Genomic DNA, 14626 nt, shown 5'->3' with positions numbered 1-14626 from the left:
GAAATTCACAGCAGCCACACGCTCTAAACGCACGTTTCTGAACGCATCAGACATGGCGAATCCACGACTGAGTGAGAGACCCCAGTGAGTAATTTTATACAGTCACGAAAGCTTGAATACTTTATTAAGACCTCGCCATCTCTCGGCGCCATGCCACGTTACAGCAGCCCCACCTCGAAGCACAGCGGTCGGGCAACCTTTCAAAGGCGACGAAGGGCCGTTGTTCTTCAGACACAGCAGCAGGCATGCAGCAGACGACAAACGCTTAAATAAACACAATAAGTGATTGTGAAAACTGCGTCTATTTAATTCCCCCCCCCCCGCCGCCCCTGCTTTAGTTATTCTTTAACAATTACAGTTCGACTGTTATATTTCGTCGTCACCAACACATTCCATAGCGACCCATTCCCAGCCATATCTAATCGATTTAACTGTACGTTAAATTACGTTTAACATTTACGGTTAAATTTCTTTTTTCCTTTTTCTAAACGGCCGTCCACAAGGGTTGGGGGGTGGAGGGGGTGGAGGGGGTGGCGAGGTGCAGCCAAAGTGTCTCAAAGGGCGAAGCCACGGAGTCGCCGAATGGGGCTCTCAAGGGTCCCCGACCCGCTGACCTATCGCAACGTGGCTCACGATCCCGATGGGGCAATTGGGGATCAACGGTTGGCAGGTTGAAATGAAGAAGATCTTGCAGAACTCGTGTCACGCGGAGCCTCGCTACACGTCGGCGCTGGGGGGGGGGGGCAGTGGGGTGTGTAGCCTGCTGCGAGTTCACCTGCGAGTTAACCACGCGTGCATAATCGTGCACACTCTGTAGGAGCGTATGGGAACCTAACAAAAAAACAACACATGTTTGTACAGCTACAGATAGGCAGGTGCGTGTTTTAAAATCATCATCATTATTATTATTGAAGAGAAGAAGGCGATGGTGATCAGAGATTGAACCCCGAGCCAGCCGCGTGCAGGGTAGAGTACAAGGCACGTCCCAAAATGTTGATTTGGGCTTTCTTCGGACCGGCTCCACCAGCCTCCTCGGAAGACCATGTTTGCCTTCGGCCGTGACCGGTAATTTCATATGTTTAATAAGCAGCAGCAGCAGCACATCTGTAAAATATAACAGCTGTGCACATTTTTTTTTCAAATTATAGCCGCTGGTAAATATTTGAGTTTAGTCCGGAGTTTGGCATTTTAAGCAGCTGTGTTTCCTCCGGTCCTGTGTTTATATGTTGACTTCGCAGCGTGTATAGTATTTCACAATGTCAGTGTTGTACGCGCATTGCGGCGAGTGTCATTTGCAGGGGCAGGTGCATGCCAAATCTTAGGCTTAAAGAAATATTAATTATGTATAAGAATTACAGCCAGTGCTTCGTTTCAGCCTGGGCAGTCCGGAACACGACTGCAGAAATGATCTTGGCACGGTCACATCCATCTCATCTCATCACATTTGTTTGTCCTTATGATGCTTATTTTCTCTTTCGACGATTGTACAAATACAAGGTTTTGTATTACCACAACAACAACAAAGAAACAGCCAAAGATTAAGGTGCAGGCCTGCTCCCTCGTGCCACTACTTGCAGAAGTGCCTCCACTTGAGATGGCGCTAGAGAGTGGTGTTTTTCTTTCTATTGCAGTATTCCACATTGACCGTATGTATTGAATACTCATTTCTTGAGAGCTAATTTTTGTGTTTAGTTTGTTGTTCTTACCTCGCACCTCCAGCGAGCACGATTGGTTACGTGCGGTGCAAAAGAAGTTCAACATACAGGGACTCCTCTACTTACGACCATTCGACTTACGAACATTCAGAGAAATATATTCTTGGTTCTTTCGATAAAGTCACCACGTAGAAGGGAAACAATAAAATAATACAAATATAAAACAATACAATTCTCACGACGTTTCGACTGCAACACAAGCAATCGTCATCAGGTCGTGAGAATTTTATTGTTTTATATTTTTATGATTTTATTGTTTCCCTTCTACGTGGTGACTTTACCGAAAGAACCAAGAATATGAATCCCTGCAGTCACGAAAGCTTTAAATCAAAATTCAGAGGAATGTTTTTATTTATTTTTTCTTGAACCTATCGACGTGACTTTACTGAACAAACCTGGTCCGTATGTCCAGTAGCCTGTCCGGACCCGAGAGTCATAAGTTCAACCGTCGCGCAATAGATGGCGGTGGTGGCATCTACATCTTCAGAATGTCAAGAACCAGCGGCATCTACAGGAGATTGTCAAACTTTTAAAGCCATTCCCTTTGTTGAGTGTACATGCCGTGCAACACGTTTGGAATTGACAGCAGTAAAGTTGGACGTAGGGGCCGTCCATAAATGACGTCACACACCTGGGGGGGGGGTCAGACATTTGTGACGATGTGTGACGAGGAGGGGGGGGGTTGAGAAATGTGACGTCACATCAAAATGCGCAACTTTAAATAAATATAGACAACACGTTCTACTTAATTAAATAGTCGTTTTAATAAATGTGTGCTCCTACAACATCAGAGTGCAGCGCCACATTAAATACGCACTACAATAACAATTGTTTAAAGCGATTTGAAGCATGTTTTATATTTTTTGGGGGGGAGGGGGGGCGGGGGCAGAGCTTTGTGACGTCATATTTGAGGGAGGGGGGTCTGACTTTTTGTGACGCCGCGTGACGAAGGAAGGGAGGGAGGGGGGGGGAGTCAAAAAACGTCCAAAATCGCGCGACGTCATTTATGGACGGCCCCTTTTGAACAACAAAACCAAACACAAAAAAAATATCGGATGATTGTGGATAGACGGCGCACATTGTAGTAATAATAGTAACAAGCTCGTTTTTTTTTTCCTATCGCGCGAAACTTTTAGCGGTGGTGCCTTGAAGCCCCGCAGGTCCCTACCTCCACGTGCGAACTTCTGGGCGTGGTGGCGCGAGAGTTCTCTTCGCCGATGCAATGGGGGGGGGGGGGGTGGGAAGGGGTGGAGGAGGGTGCAAGGCTTTGGTGGATCACGGGAAAAAATGAACGAGTGAAATGCCTCGTTTCGTCAAGCGTGCCAGGTGGGCTGGAGGTGGCAGCAGCACAGGAAGTGGTTTTTGTGACACACCCGAGCGGGGGCGGCTGGATGCAACTGCATTTGCAAAATGTGATGATGCAAATTTTCGTCCGTGACCACGTCTCGATCGCTCAGTTTTTAATGTCCAACGTTGTCGAGGGGGGGGGGACCGTGTGTTGTCTGGGACTGTTCTTGCTGTTGTTTTGCTACCTTGCCCACGCTTGGGAACTGGTGTACCAATATGCAATTTGAACTTGTATATATCATGGGACCTCCTTTGCCAAGACCAAAATATGAGAATAGGTAGCTGCTCACCCCGGGCTCTCATTACTCTGATAGTGGCGTTGTCTTTGTGCTGTGTAACGCCTTTTGGTGTCCTCTGGTCTAACACCGTTTTGAGACGAGGCTCAAAAGAAAGCTGTCTCTGGTGTGGACCAATCCGTTTCAAAGACAATGCCAATATATTATCAGAATACGTTTTTTGTTTTCATTCTGACCATAAGTATTGTGGTTAGTGCAGACATGATTCCTTGTTAAAGGTTTCAGTTTGGTGTTTTAACATCTTAACACGACTGTTTTTGTTGCCAGAAAAAAGGGGAAAACCCTATTCTTGAACATATACAGTGAGGGAAAAAAGTATTTGATCCCCTGCTGATTTTGTACGTTTGCCCACTGACAAATACATGATCAGTCTATAATTTTGATGGTAGGTTTATTTGAACAGTGAGAGATAGAATAACAACAAAATTTCAGAAAAACGCATGTCAAAAATGTTATAAATTGATTTGCATTTTAATGAGGGAAATAATTTCTGGCTCCCAGGTGTCTTTTATACAGGTAACGAGCTGAGATTAGGAGCACACTTTTAAAGGGAGTGCTCCTAATCTCAGCTTGTTACCTGTATAAAAGACCCCTGTCCACAGAATCAATCAATCAGATTCCAAACTCTCCACCATGGCCAAGACCAAAGAGCTCTCCAAGGATGTCAGGGACAAGATTGTAGACCTACACAAGGCTGGAATGGGCTACAAGACCATTGCCAAGCAGCTTGGTGAGAAGGTGGCAACAGTTGGTGCGATTATTCGCAAATGGAAGAAACACAAGAACTGTCAATCTCTCTCGGCCTGGGGCTCCATGCAAGATCTCACCTCGTGGAGTTGTAATGATCATGAGAATGGTGAGGAATCAGCCCAAAACTACACGGGAGGATCTTGTCAATGATCTCAAGGCAGCTAGGACCATAGTCACCAAGAAAACAATTGGTAACACACTACGCCGTGAAGGACTGAAATCCTGCAGCACCCGCAAGGTCCCCCTGCTCAAGAAAGCACATATACATGCCCGTCTGAAGTTTGCCAATGAACATCTGAATGATTCAGAGGACAACTGGGTGAAAGTGTTGTGGTCAGATGAGACCAAAATGGAGCTCTTTGGTATAAACTCAACTCGCTGTGTTTGGAGGAGGAGGAATGCTGCCTATGACCCCAAGAACACCATCCCCACCGTCAAACATGGAGGTGGAAACATTATGCTTTGGGGGTGTTTTTCTGCTAAGGGGACAGGACAACTTCACCGCATCAAAGGGACGATGGACGGGGCCATGTACTGTCAAATCTTGGGTGAGAACCTCCTTCCCTCAGCCAGGGCATTGAAAATGGGTCGTGGATGGGTATTCCAGCATGATAATGACCCAAAACACACGGCCAAGGCAACAAAGGAGTGGCTCAAGAAGAAGCACATTAAGGTCCTGGAGTGGCCTAAGCAGTCTCTCGACCTTAATCCCATAGAAAATCTGTGGAGGGAGCTGAAGGTTCGAGTTGCCAAACGTCAGCCTCGAAACCTTAATGACTTGGAGAAGATCTGCAAAGAGGAGTGGGACAAAATCCCTCCTGAGATGTGTGCAAACCTGGTGGCCAACTACAAGAAACGTCTGACCTCTGTGATTGCCAACAAGGGTTTTGCCACCAAGTACTAAGTCATGTTTTGCAGAGGGGTCAAATACTTGTTTCCCTCATTAAAATGCAAATCAATTTATAACATTTTTGACATGCGTTTTTCTGGATTTTGTTGTTGTTATTCTATCTCTCACTGTTCAAATAAACCTACCATTAAAATTATAGACTGATCATTTCTTTGTCAGTGGGCAAACGTATAAAATCAGCAGGGGATCAAATACTTTTTTCCCTCACTGTATACTTTATTTTATTCATTTATTTGTTATTGATTTGCTTTCCTTTCTCATCCTTTGCACTCCGATGTTTTTTTTCGGTATTGTTTGTTGTTGTGAATTTCTGTCCCGCACCTACTTGGACATCTGTGACAGAAAGCATCACAGCTCATTGGATTTTTCCAGGATAAATAAAGATTCTGATTCTGGATGAGTTTTTCTTCAGCAATTCTGGCTTGACGTGGCAAAAACAAAACACCCCCCCCCCCCACAAAATCTGTCAACGCTGTCTTATAACAGCAAAAGATGTAGTCTGCTGACGTTTCAGCTGATGGGGCGCCATGGTGGCGAAATGTTAACCACCTTGCCTGGTATACAGGAGGTCGTGGGTTCGAACCTGACGCCTGTTTATTTTGAGTTTGCATGTTTTCCCCATGGATGTGTGGATTTTTCTCCAGGTCCTCCGGTTTTTCCCTCCGCATCGAGAATGCACATCATGCGTTTCGAGTAATTGGCTGCGATACATTTCCACACGATAAGCCGCCACTTCGTTGAGCTATCATATGTGATGGACAGGTCGCTTCTGAAAGAGCTGTGTAGCTCAGTGGGCCGTACCTGGTAAAATAAAAAAATATAATTTAGCTTTCATTTAGTCATTAGGTGATGTGAACTTCCAAAACCGGTGTTGCACATCTTGCTGTACAGTTCCAAATAGGGGAGGCCTTCATCCAGCAGTGGATTGACCATGTCTGACAACGACGATGATAGTTTAGTTTTGTCCATGCGCCGGAACGGATGGATGTTGAGTGGCGTCTGGGGCGAGCGGCGAATCTCTTGCCTACGAGCAAACACGATTGTTGTGGGGGCCCTCCTCTGTGCTGGGCCCAAGACAAATTGCCCCGCTTGGCCCCCACCCACCCCCCACCCCACCCCCCCCCCTCCCCCCACCGGGCAGCCCCGATCCTACGACGCCAAGCGCTGCGAATGTCGCTCCCCAGGATGAAGCGCAAGTCGCACTCCGCCGACCCAGTGCTGGGACTCAAGGTGATCCTGCCGCCCAACAAGTCCTCGCCGGATCTGCACGCCCAGGAGGAGGGGCTGCCGGCGGAGGGGTCGGGCGACTCGGCCGGGGTCAGCCCCGCGGCCGCCCCGCGGCTCGCCGACGGTGCCGCTCAGGAAGCCTCTGCCACCTCCACCCCTTGCAGCGGTGAGGCTCGGCGCAGCAGAAAACAAAATGAACAAAACACTTGCGGCATTTTTCCAGCCGAAGGTTGGAAAGGGTTAAATGAGCCGCGGCTCGCCCCGTCCGTCCGTCTGCTTGTCCATCCGCCGGGCCGTGCGTGTGTGCCTTGTGTGCAACATGAGGTCATGGTAATAATTCGCGTTAATGATAACACCGTGTAACAATTGTTTTTTTTTTTGTTCCTGGGTAGTAAGTGTTATTTCCTAATTGCATATGTCTCAGAAGTACAGGAAATTGCTATTATTTCCCAACAAACTTTGCTTTTGTGGCCAGGACAGTGATAGTTTGAAATGTACCTATTTTCAATGAGAAAACGTGGTGTGCACTTGTGTCATTCCTTCACATAAAGTCAGAGAAAAACAACATCTGAATCAAAATTAACATGTATTTATACTAAAGTAATACAAAAATGACTACAAAAGATGTAGACACCAAGGTGCGCACTACCACAGGCGGGACTGTGGGGAGGAACAATCTCGAAAAACGACTCTCTTCTAAATCTTTTGTAGTCATTTTTGTATTACTTTAGTATAAATACACGTTAATTTTGATTCACGTTGTTTTTTTCTGACTTTATGTGAACGAAAAGACACAAATTCGCCCGTCTTCTCATTGAAAATAGGTCAATTTCAAAATATCGCTGTCCTGGTCACAAAAGCAAAGGCTGTGGGGAATAAAAGCGGTCGGGCGTGGTGCCAGCCACCCACCACCCCCTCGTGTCCTGTGCTGGCCTTCATAGGTGTTCGCTAACAATCTGTTAAGACTATACCGGGAGGCCTTTGTATTTTGTGTTTTTTGTTTTTCCGGGAACTGTATTCCGATTTCCTTTATGCTTAATTTGGATTTGGGCTAACCTTGCCGACACAGAACCTTCCTGTCCTGAAACGTTCTCGAGGCTCATTCGAGGAATTCCCTGGGTAAGCGATTGGCATTGCAGTCTCGCTATGATTACCAACCAAAAGCAAATCGCCCCCGTCTCTCATCGTCAACTGCGGGCACAAGTGCTGTTTAGCGAGCGCCTCGGGCTGGCATGGCGCTTACCTGTGGTCAGCACCACACCCTGCTGGTCTTCTCCCCCACTGCTTGTTGACAACGCTGCGTGTGCATGCACAAAGACAAAGCCCCCTACCCCCCACCCCGCCCCGCCGAGATAACCTTGACAAGACTGTTGGGGCAAGTGTTTGTTAGCGATCAGCTCCGCAGACCGGCACGGCCTGTGTACGGGGAAGGGCGGCCATGGGTGGGTTTGCTCCACTCCACAAGCATGTGGCGGGGGCTCGCTCTCATGCCCCATCGGTGGAGGTTGGCGAGGCATGAGCCTGTTGAGGGTGCACCAACCACAACAGGTTCATTGCAGGTACCCGTTTCCATCGACTTACGAAAGTGATGCGTTCTTCGGAAAACGCGTGCGAAATGAAATGTCGTCATTCGGAACGGCTTGCCCCATTAATTTCATTAAAAAAAATAGGGGCGTGTTTCAGACAGTCATTACAACTCTCCTGCGAACCTAAAAATACCCACCTATGTTGCTTTCCACAATGCGAAAATAATAGAGAACGTGAATTTGAAAGTGATGGAATAATACCATTTAAAACGATTAACTAACCTTTCCAGGGGAACTCAGTTCAGTTTATTTTGGTAAAGCCCTGTGAGCCATCCGGCTCTTGAATCGGGTGCAACCATAACAAACAAAAAAACAAAAACACGAACAAGAAAAACATCTTAAAGTGACTATGTGTGACTGTTGAAAACAGAAAATCCATGGAAAAAAACCAGCAAAAATATTCCTGAAAAAACACCGTACACCAACGCTGTGTGCAAAAAAATCCCAGTGGGATGCAAGTCAAACAACAACAACCACAAGAAAACTTAGATTAAGGCCATCAGTCTAACTCCGTACTACAACAAAACAAACATGTCCAAACCAAAAAACGTTTTCCAAATCACCCAAAAACAAAGCCGTAATTGCAACGTAACAGTGATCACAAGGACTGTGACCGAATTTGTAACAATAAACTACATAAATAACATGTAACACCAAAATCCTAGAGCCATAGCTGGCTGCATGAGTTACTCCACAACAACAGAAGCATCGGTCGGAGTATCAAATTTTTCAATGCACCTTGAGACGTGTGCCGCATGTTGCAATGAGGAGGCGTTGCTGCTGCACTGCAGGGTCACGGTGACGCTGTCGCGGATGGGTGACCACAGCCTCCGTTCCGGGTGCTTCTCGTTTGATGATCTCATGGCGCCGTGCCGTCGTGAAATTTCTCCGACGCGGAAATTCGATTGCGTTAATCGAAAAGTGCCCGTCATTTGTCACCTGCGTTAACGTGGCATTTCGTAAAACCGAAGGTTTCGTGAATCGAGGGACACTTGCATTTTCTTTGGTTCTTTCGGTAAAGTCACGTAGAATGAGAATAAAATAAAAAAAATAAAACAATACTATTCTCACGACGTTTCGGCCACAACACAAGTGGCCTTCTTCAGGTGAAAGGAACAAGCCTGTCGGGACGACAGAGCTACTTGCATTCTTGAGTGAGTGAGCGCGCACGACACACCCCATGTGCGCGTGCGTGTGTGTGTGGCAGAAATATCCGCCAAATCGGCCAGTAGACACTTGGGTCTGGCCCGTCACCTCCAAGCAGCGAGCCTTCGAAACACTTTCACGTGGCCCCGTAGTGCACCTAGCCTGGCACAGGCGCTGTGGCGGTGTCACCGACACTCGGTGGCAAAATGGCGGCTGTCGTTGCACAAGCATGTACATACGTGTGTGTGTGTGAGCGCGCGTCTTTGTGGATAGTGAATAAAGAAAGGGCTTTTCATTTAACCGTGTAATCGGAGCTGCAAGGTGGCGAGGAGACTGGAAGTTGAGTTCTAGCATTGTCCTGTGCAGGGGTTTTCTCTTAATACTTCGGTTTCTCCCTCAATACTTCGGTTTCTCCCTCTCCACGTCATTAATAATTACAATCTTTGAATGGACTCGGCCGAACACGTCAATGCAGGACTCTCCCGACAAAAGAGTCTTCGTACTCATTGAGGCTCTTCTGAGTAAATACGTGGAATAATGAATCGGGACTAACAATAGCGCAGCACTCGCGGCGAGCATCACGCCTAACCGCCTTTCACATATTCATAAACATGCGCTGTGTGTGTTCTAAACGTCAACAATTGTTGTACGCGTGCCATCATGCGTGTGCTATGTCTCTTGACACCCTTGCAAAATGAGATGTTCCAAATAAGACGCCGTGGTAGCGAGATGTTAACTACCTCGCCTTGTATTCAGGAGGTCGTGGTTTCGATCCCGACCCTGACGCCTGCTGCTGTATATTTGGATGTTTGCGTGTTCTCCCCGTGGTCGCGTGGATGTTTTTACGGGTCCTCCGCTTCTTCCCTCCACATTTATAATCGTGCATTTAGAGTATTTGGCTGATATACATTTCCATACAAGCCACTTTGTTGAGCTATCATTTGTAGCCAGGTCGTTTCTGAAAAAGAGCTATATAGCTCAGTGCGCCTTACCTGCTATAATACAAATATAAGTTTCGTTTTATGGGTCTATCGATGGAAAATACTCTAACGAACGAAAATACTGTACCATTCCAGATACTCTGATACAGGAGGCCCACACAGTGCCAATTGGTATCGTAATGTCAGATACAAAATCGGCACTGCAGTAGTTTTTTCGATTTAAAGCGTTCGAGACTGCAGGCATTCATATTCTTGGTTCTTTCGGTAAAGTCACGTAGAAGGGACATAATAAAACAATAAAAATACAAATAAAACATAAGTAGTTATGTGGCTGCCATTGAGTTTAACTATACTTGCACTTGTGAGCGTGCCCGACCGATTTAGCCATCACTCCGACTTGGCAGTCCGTACAAAAACAAATATGACTTCTCTTGTAAATATGTGCAGAGAGTGTGTGTGTGTGTGCCTCCTGGATAGTCCGACAGCAGGTTGATGGAAGCTTTTGTTTATGAGAAAAAAAAATACTTCAACGTTATCTCCAAGTGAATCATTAACACCCCATTAAGATCGCGCCTTCAATACATTTCAATGCAATGCCAATTGCAGTGAGCACATTCGAGTTCTTGATTGTCTGTTTTTGGTCGCACTAACAACGCTTATGGGATCCCTGTCGTACTTTAACTTTTGTAAAGGCGGTGGCGGCGGGGGGGGGGGGGGCATCACACAGTCGATGTTAAACAATCTCTAAAATACGTAAACGTGAAACGCCAATAAACAGAATGAGTAACGATACAATCGGCTTATGTCCGTCGTGAATTTCTCCTCTGGCTCTCTCACGCCCTGCGTTGCATGAGGAATGGCCGTGATACGCCCGTTGTTTGTATTAATTTATGAACGTACGACAGTTTTGTGACATTTTATTTGGAACGATTTATAGCAGAGCGTAAAGAAGGTTGGGGTGGGGGGCTGAAAAATCTCGGCCCTCCTCCGTTCCCCTCTGCGTCTAAGACACCAGCGTTGGGTACAAATCTGCAACAGTTTGTTTATTTGCTACATATGCATGGGCAAAGCAGGAGGATTTAAAACGCGTGACTTGAGGCGAAAGAGGTCAATAATCACCCTGAACGCGATTCCAGGAATTGACCGGCGACACTTTCTCCTCCCTCTGTGTCGGTCAACATTTAAACATTAGCGAATATTTCTTTACATATTATATACCAAGGGGCTTCTTGTCAAACTTTAAAATGTCAAACAGCTCGGTAAAGTGTCAACTTTGCTCTTGTACAACTTGGGCTGGGATAAATACTCTTTGGTTCTATTCGGTAAAGTCACGTGGGTAAAAAATAAAACAACAAAAATCACGACGTGACTTAACCGAATAGAACCAAAGAGTATGGATCCTTGCAATCGCGAAAGCTTCAAATCTAGAATTGGGCTGGGATAGTGCGGAATTCCATGAGCGGTGACTGCACACTCAGTAACCCGGCCAATAACACCAGATGCAAATATGACAAACCTTGGCCAAGCCACTGCTGGTTTAAGGCCACGACCTCACCGTGTGAGTGGTATGTGCCGTATGACCATACTTCACCACGCTGGTTATTGGGGGGGGGGGGTTGATGTAGTGGGAGGGCCCAGAATTGGTTAAAGATGTCAATTGCAATTGATGTTAGCCATGGCTGGAAATCGAACCCAGGTGATCGGGTTAATTTACGTGGTGTACAAAACAAAAGACAAAGATGTCCCAGTATAGCCTTAACAGACTGTTGAGGCAAGTGCTGTTAGCGAGCATCTATGAAGGCTGGAATGGTACATGAGGTGGTGGGTGGCCAGCAACAAGAACCCGAAAATCTACATAACATTCCCAGGCACGTCCAACATCAGTGGCGAGTGATATCTTAACCGGACTTGGCCCGCTCCTCCACCGACGGTTCTCCCACTGACCAGCGTGGTGAAGTACTACGCATGGGCAAACAAACCCTCCCTGAGTGTTATGGCATGTGGAGGACCTTCAGCTAACAATTATTTGACAAACACCGTGCGTTCTTACTTTTGAAGTCTTATGCATTTTCCTTCCCACTATATTACCGTGTTCATTTATAAAAAGCTGTTAATTACTCACCTTTATGTAGTGATTATTTTACTGTTTAACCCGATCTAAAAAAAGGCAATCATTTGCACACACAGATGTGCTTGTGAACGAGTGTCCTGCCATCTTTGACTCGTGTCGCTGTTGTTGTTGCTGCTGCTGCTACTACTGTGGATGTTCAGAGTCCAAAGCCATCCCCTGAGCTTGCTTAAGTGAGACAGCAGACACAGGCGACTCAACACGCGCATATCCAGTGATTAAATACGCACACACACACATCCGGTGTGACAAAGCGCAGAGCGTTGCTGAGGTTTGTGTTTCAAATTCCAGAGGCCCCTTCCCCCAGCTATTGCGGTGTGGCACTGCATTCACCACGATATACTGCCACAACAGTCATCACGGTGTTAACCATCAGATAACCACGTGTCGTCCGTTTCACAGTCGACGTTAAAGTTATTTTTGCAAGGTGGGGGGGGGGGGGCAAATTGTCACGTTGTGGCGGTTCAAATTTATGGAATGTCAAGAAAAGTTAAGCCGCGCACATAGCACACACCCGGACACACAAAAATTGTCCGGACAGAAAGCTCACTCGCACAATGCGTTCCGAACACAAGAGACTCGCTCGTCAAACACGTGGCAAACGATGGGGCTCGTGCGTAGAGAAGAAACACACGGGAGAGAGGGGGACACACACTTGCGCCCACATATATACAAGCATAGGAAGAGACTTTTTTGCAGACTCATCCAAACACAGTGACTCATTTGCGCATGCATAATTTGGTGCCCAAAAACAGTCCATGCGAAACGTTGAATCGCACACATTTAGGGGACTTATACACTGCGACTCGTACAAACACGTGAGAAAAAAATTACAAGGCACACAATAAACATTGGCTCAAACGCGCGGTGGATTTGATGGGCAACAAAATAGCCACGTGGAGTGAACGAACCCCGCCTCCTGGGCGCGATCACACTACTCGGATTTAGCGTCATCTTCCAAAAGAAGGCGCTGGCTGCTGCTGCTGACTGTAGCGAGGCTTGTGGTGGCTCAAAGCGACCGGTTTGCAGAGCGTGGTCGTGACTCTTGTCAGCCTGGGCTGTGTGGGTAGCTGGTTGGGTGGGTAGCTGGTTGGGTGGGTAGCTGGTTGGGTGGGTAGGATGTCTGGCTGGATGGGTGTATTCTGGGTGAGTGTCTGTATCCCTGATTATCTGGTCGTAGATGTGTGCGGATGGCTTTAGTGGTTGGGTAGAGATGTACGTGTCGTTTGTCTATCTGTGTGCAGGCATCTGCCTGGGTTAGGCGTATGTCTGTCTGTTGGGCAGACTACATATCTGTCTCTTTTCACTATAGCTGGGTAGGTGTCTGTTTTAGTATACGCTTGTCTGTCAAGTTAAGTGCCTGTTTATGTGTCTGACTGTTATTCTGTCTGCCTGGTTAGGTGTGTGTCTAGGTGTATCTGTTAAGGTTGTCTGTCTCGGTGTCTCTATCTGTCTAGATGTCTGACAAAGTGTCCCTCTGCGGAGGCGTTTGTCCGCCTATGAATCTCTGTCTTTAAAGGTGTCTGTCTGTTTCGTTGTCTCTTACCATCTACGTGTGTGTGTGTCTGCGTGTCTATCCGCTCAGGCGTCTGTCGAGGTGTTTACCTGCGTGGGTATCAGTCGCTTTGTCTGCCCCTGTGTCTGCCCAGTCCCACCGCAGCGCATTGGGGGGTGTGGGAAGAGGGTGGGGGGGGGTTAGGGGAAGTTCTTAGGGGAGCGGTGGCGCAGCGGTTAGCGCATCCACTGCTGTGCTACGAAACCCTGGGCGGCAGCGCCCCGGGGTTTCCATTGCCGCTCACGGTCCCCAGCACCCAGCGACGATTACCCGAACCGGTCCCGTGCTTCCCCTAGGTCGACTCGGCCTCAAAACGATTTCCCCAGTGTGAACATCGTCGCGTCGGGCAGACGACGGGGAGGGAGGGAGGCCGGGCTGGGTGCTGTCCCACCCCCCCCTCCCGTTGTGCTGGCGGCCTTAGTCAATGTTGCTAACTCGCTTAGTCAGCAACTTGTACCCAACACTACTGTGAAGCTACACCGAGGAGGAGGGGGGGGGGAAGGGGGAGGATCTTTGTCTTACTGAGACAGCAGCAGCAGCCCCCCATTGTTGATCCACGCCGAGACATCGACCATGAAGAACGCGGCGGAGTGGAGCGTCCGCTTACACCGTGGCCCCGGGGACTCCTCGCGCGGGGTACCCGAGGGTCGCGGACCCACCGCCGCCGCCGCCACTGCGGAGGGAGGCGATGGGTCGACGAAGTTCCACTGCTGTCGCTGCGGCGAGGAGAGCCCCGCACCCGTGTGGACGAGGCGGAGGAGCGTCGGGAGGAGCTCCCCCGCCGCTCCCATCGGTTCGCTCGCTCAGCGCGGCCCTCCCCACACCACCACCATCACCGGCTCTGGTTGCTGTTGTTGTTGTTCTAAAGTGAGATCCATCTGGCTGCTGTTGTTGCTGTTTGCTGTTGTTGCTGTTTGCTGTTGTTTGCTGCTGTTGTTACGTTCATTGAGATTCATCTCGCTGCTGGTATTGCTGTTTGCTGCTGTGCTCCCAGTGAGATCCATCTCGCTGCTGTTGTTGCTGTT

At 47.9% G+C, this 14626-nt stretch overlaps 1 protein-coding gene across 9 annotated transcripts in view; it reads left to right on the top strand.

The window, feature by feature from the left end:
* The window catches only part of LOC116945232 (nuclear receptor coactivator 7-like), a 70207-nt gene that overhangs the window by 22196 nt on the left and 33385 nt on the right, over window positions 1-14626 (top strand). For 5 of the 9 annotated variants that reach the window (XM_032959544.2, XM_032959542.2, XM_076068985.1 and 2 more), the window contains exon 3: window positions 6203-6411. The exons of 2 other annotated variants lie outside the window; for them this stretch is intronic. In XM_032959544.2, coding sequence (XP_032815435.2) covers window positions 6203-6411 — 209 coding nt within the window. Of the gene's footprint in view, window positions 1-6202; window positions 6412-13749; window positions 14395-14626 lie in introns of those variants that run through there. 2 more of the 9 variants (XM_032959546.2, XM_032959545.2) reach the window with 2 other exon arrangements.

Source organism: Petromyzon marinus, chromosome 23, assembly GCF_048934315.1.
Source record: "Petromyzon marinus isolate PM22_M1 ecotype Great Lakes invasive population chromosome 23, UKy_Petmar_22M1.pri1.0, whole genome shotgun sequence".
NCBI lineage: Eukaryota > Metazoa > Chordata > Hyperoartia > Petromyzontiformes > Petromyzontidae > Petromyzon > Petromyzon marinus.
Note: the sequence above shows the minus strand (reverse complement) of the source record. Positions and strands in the feature narration are given on the sequence as shown.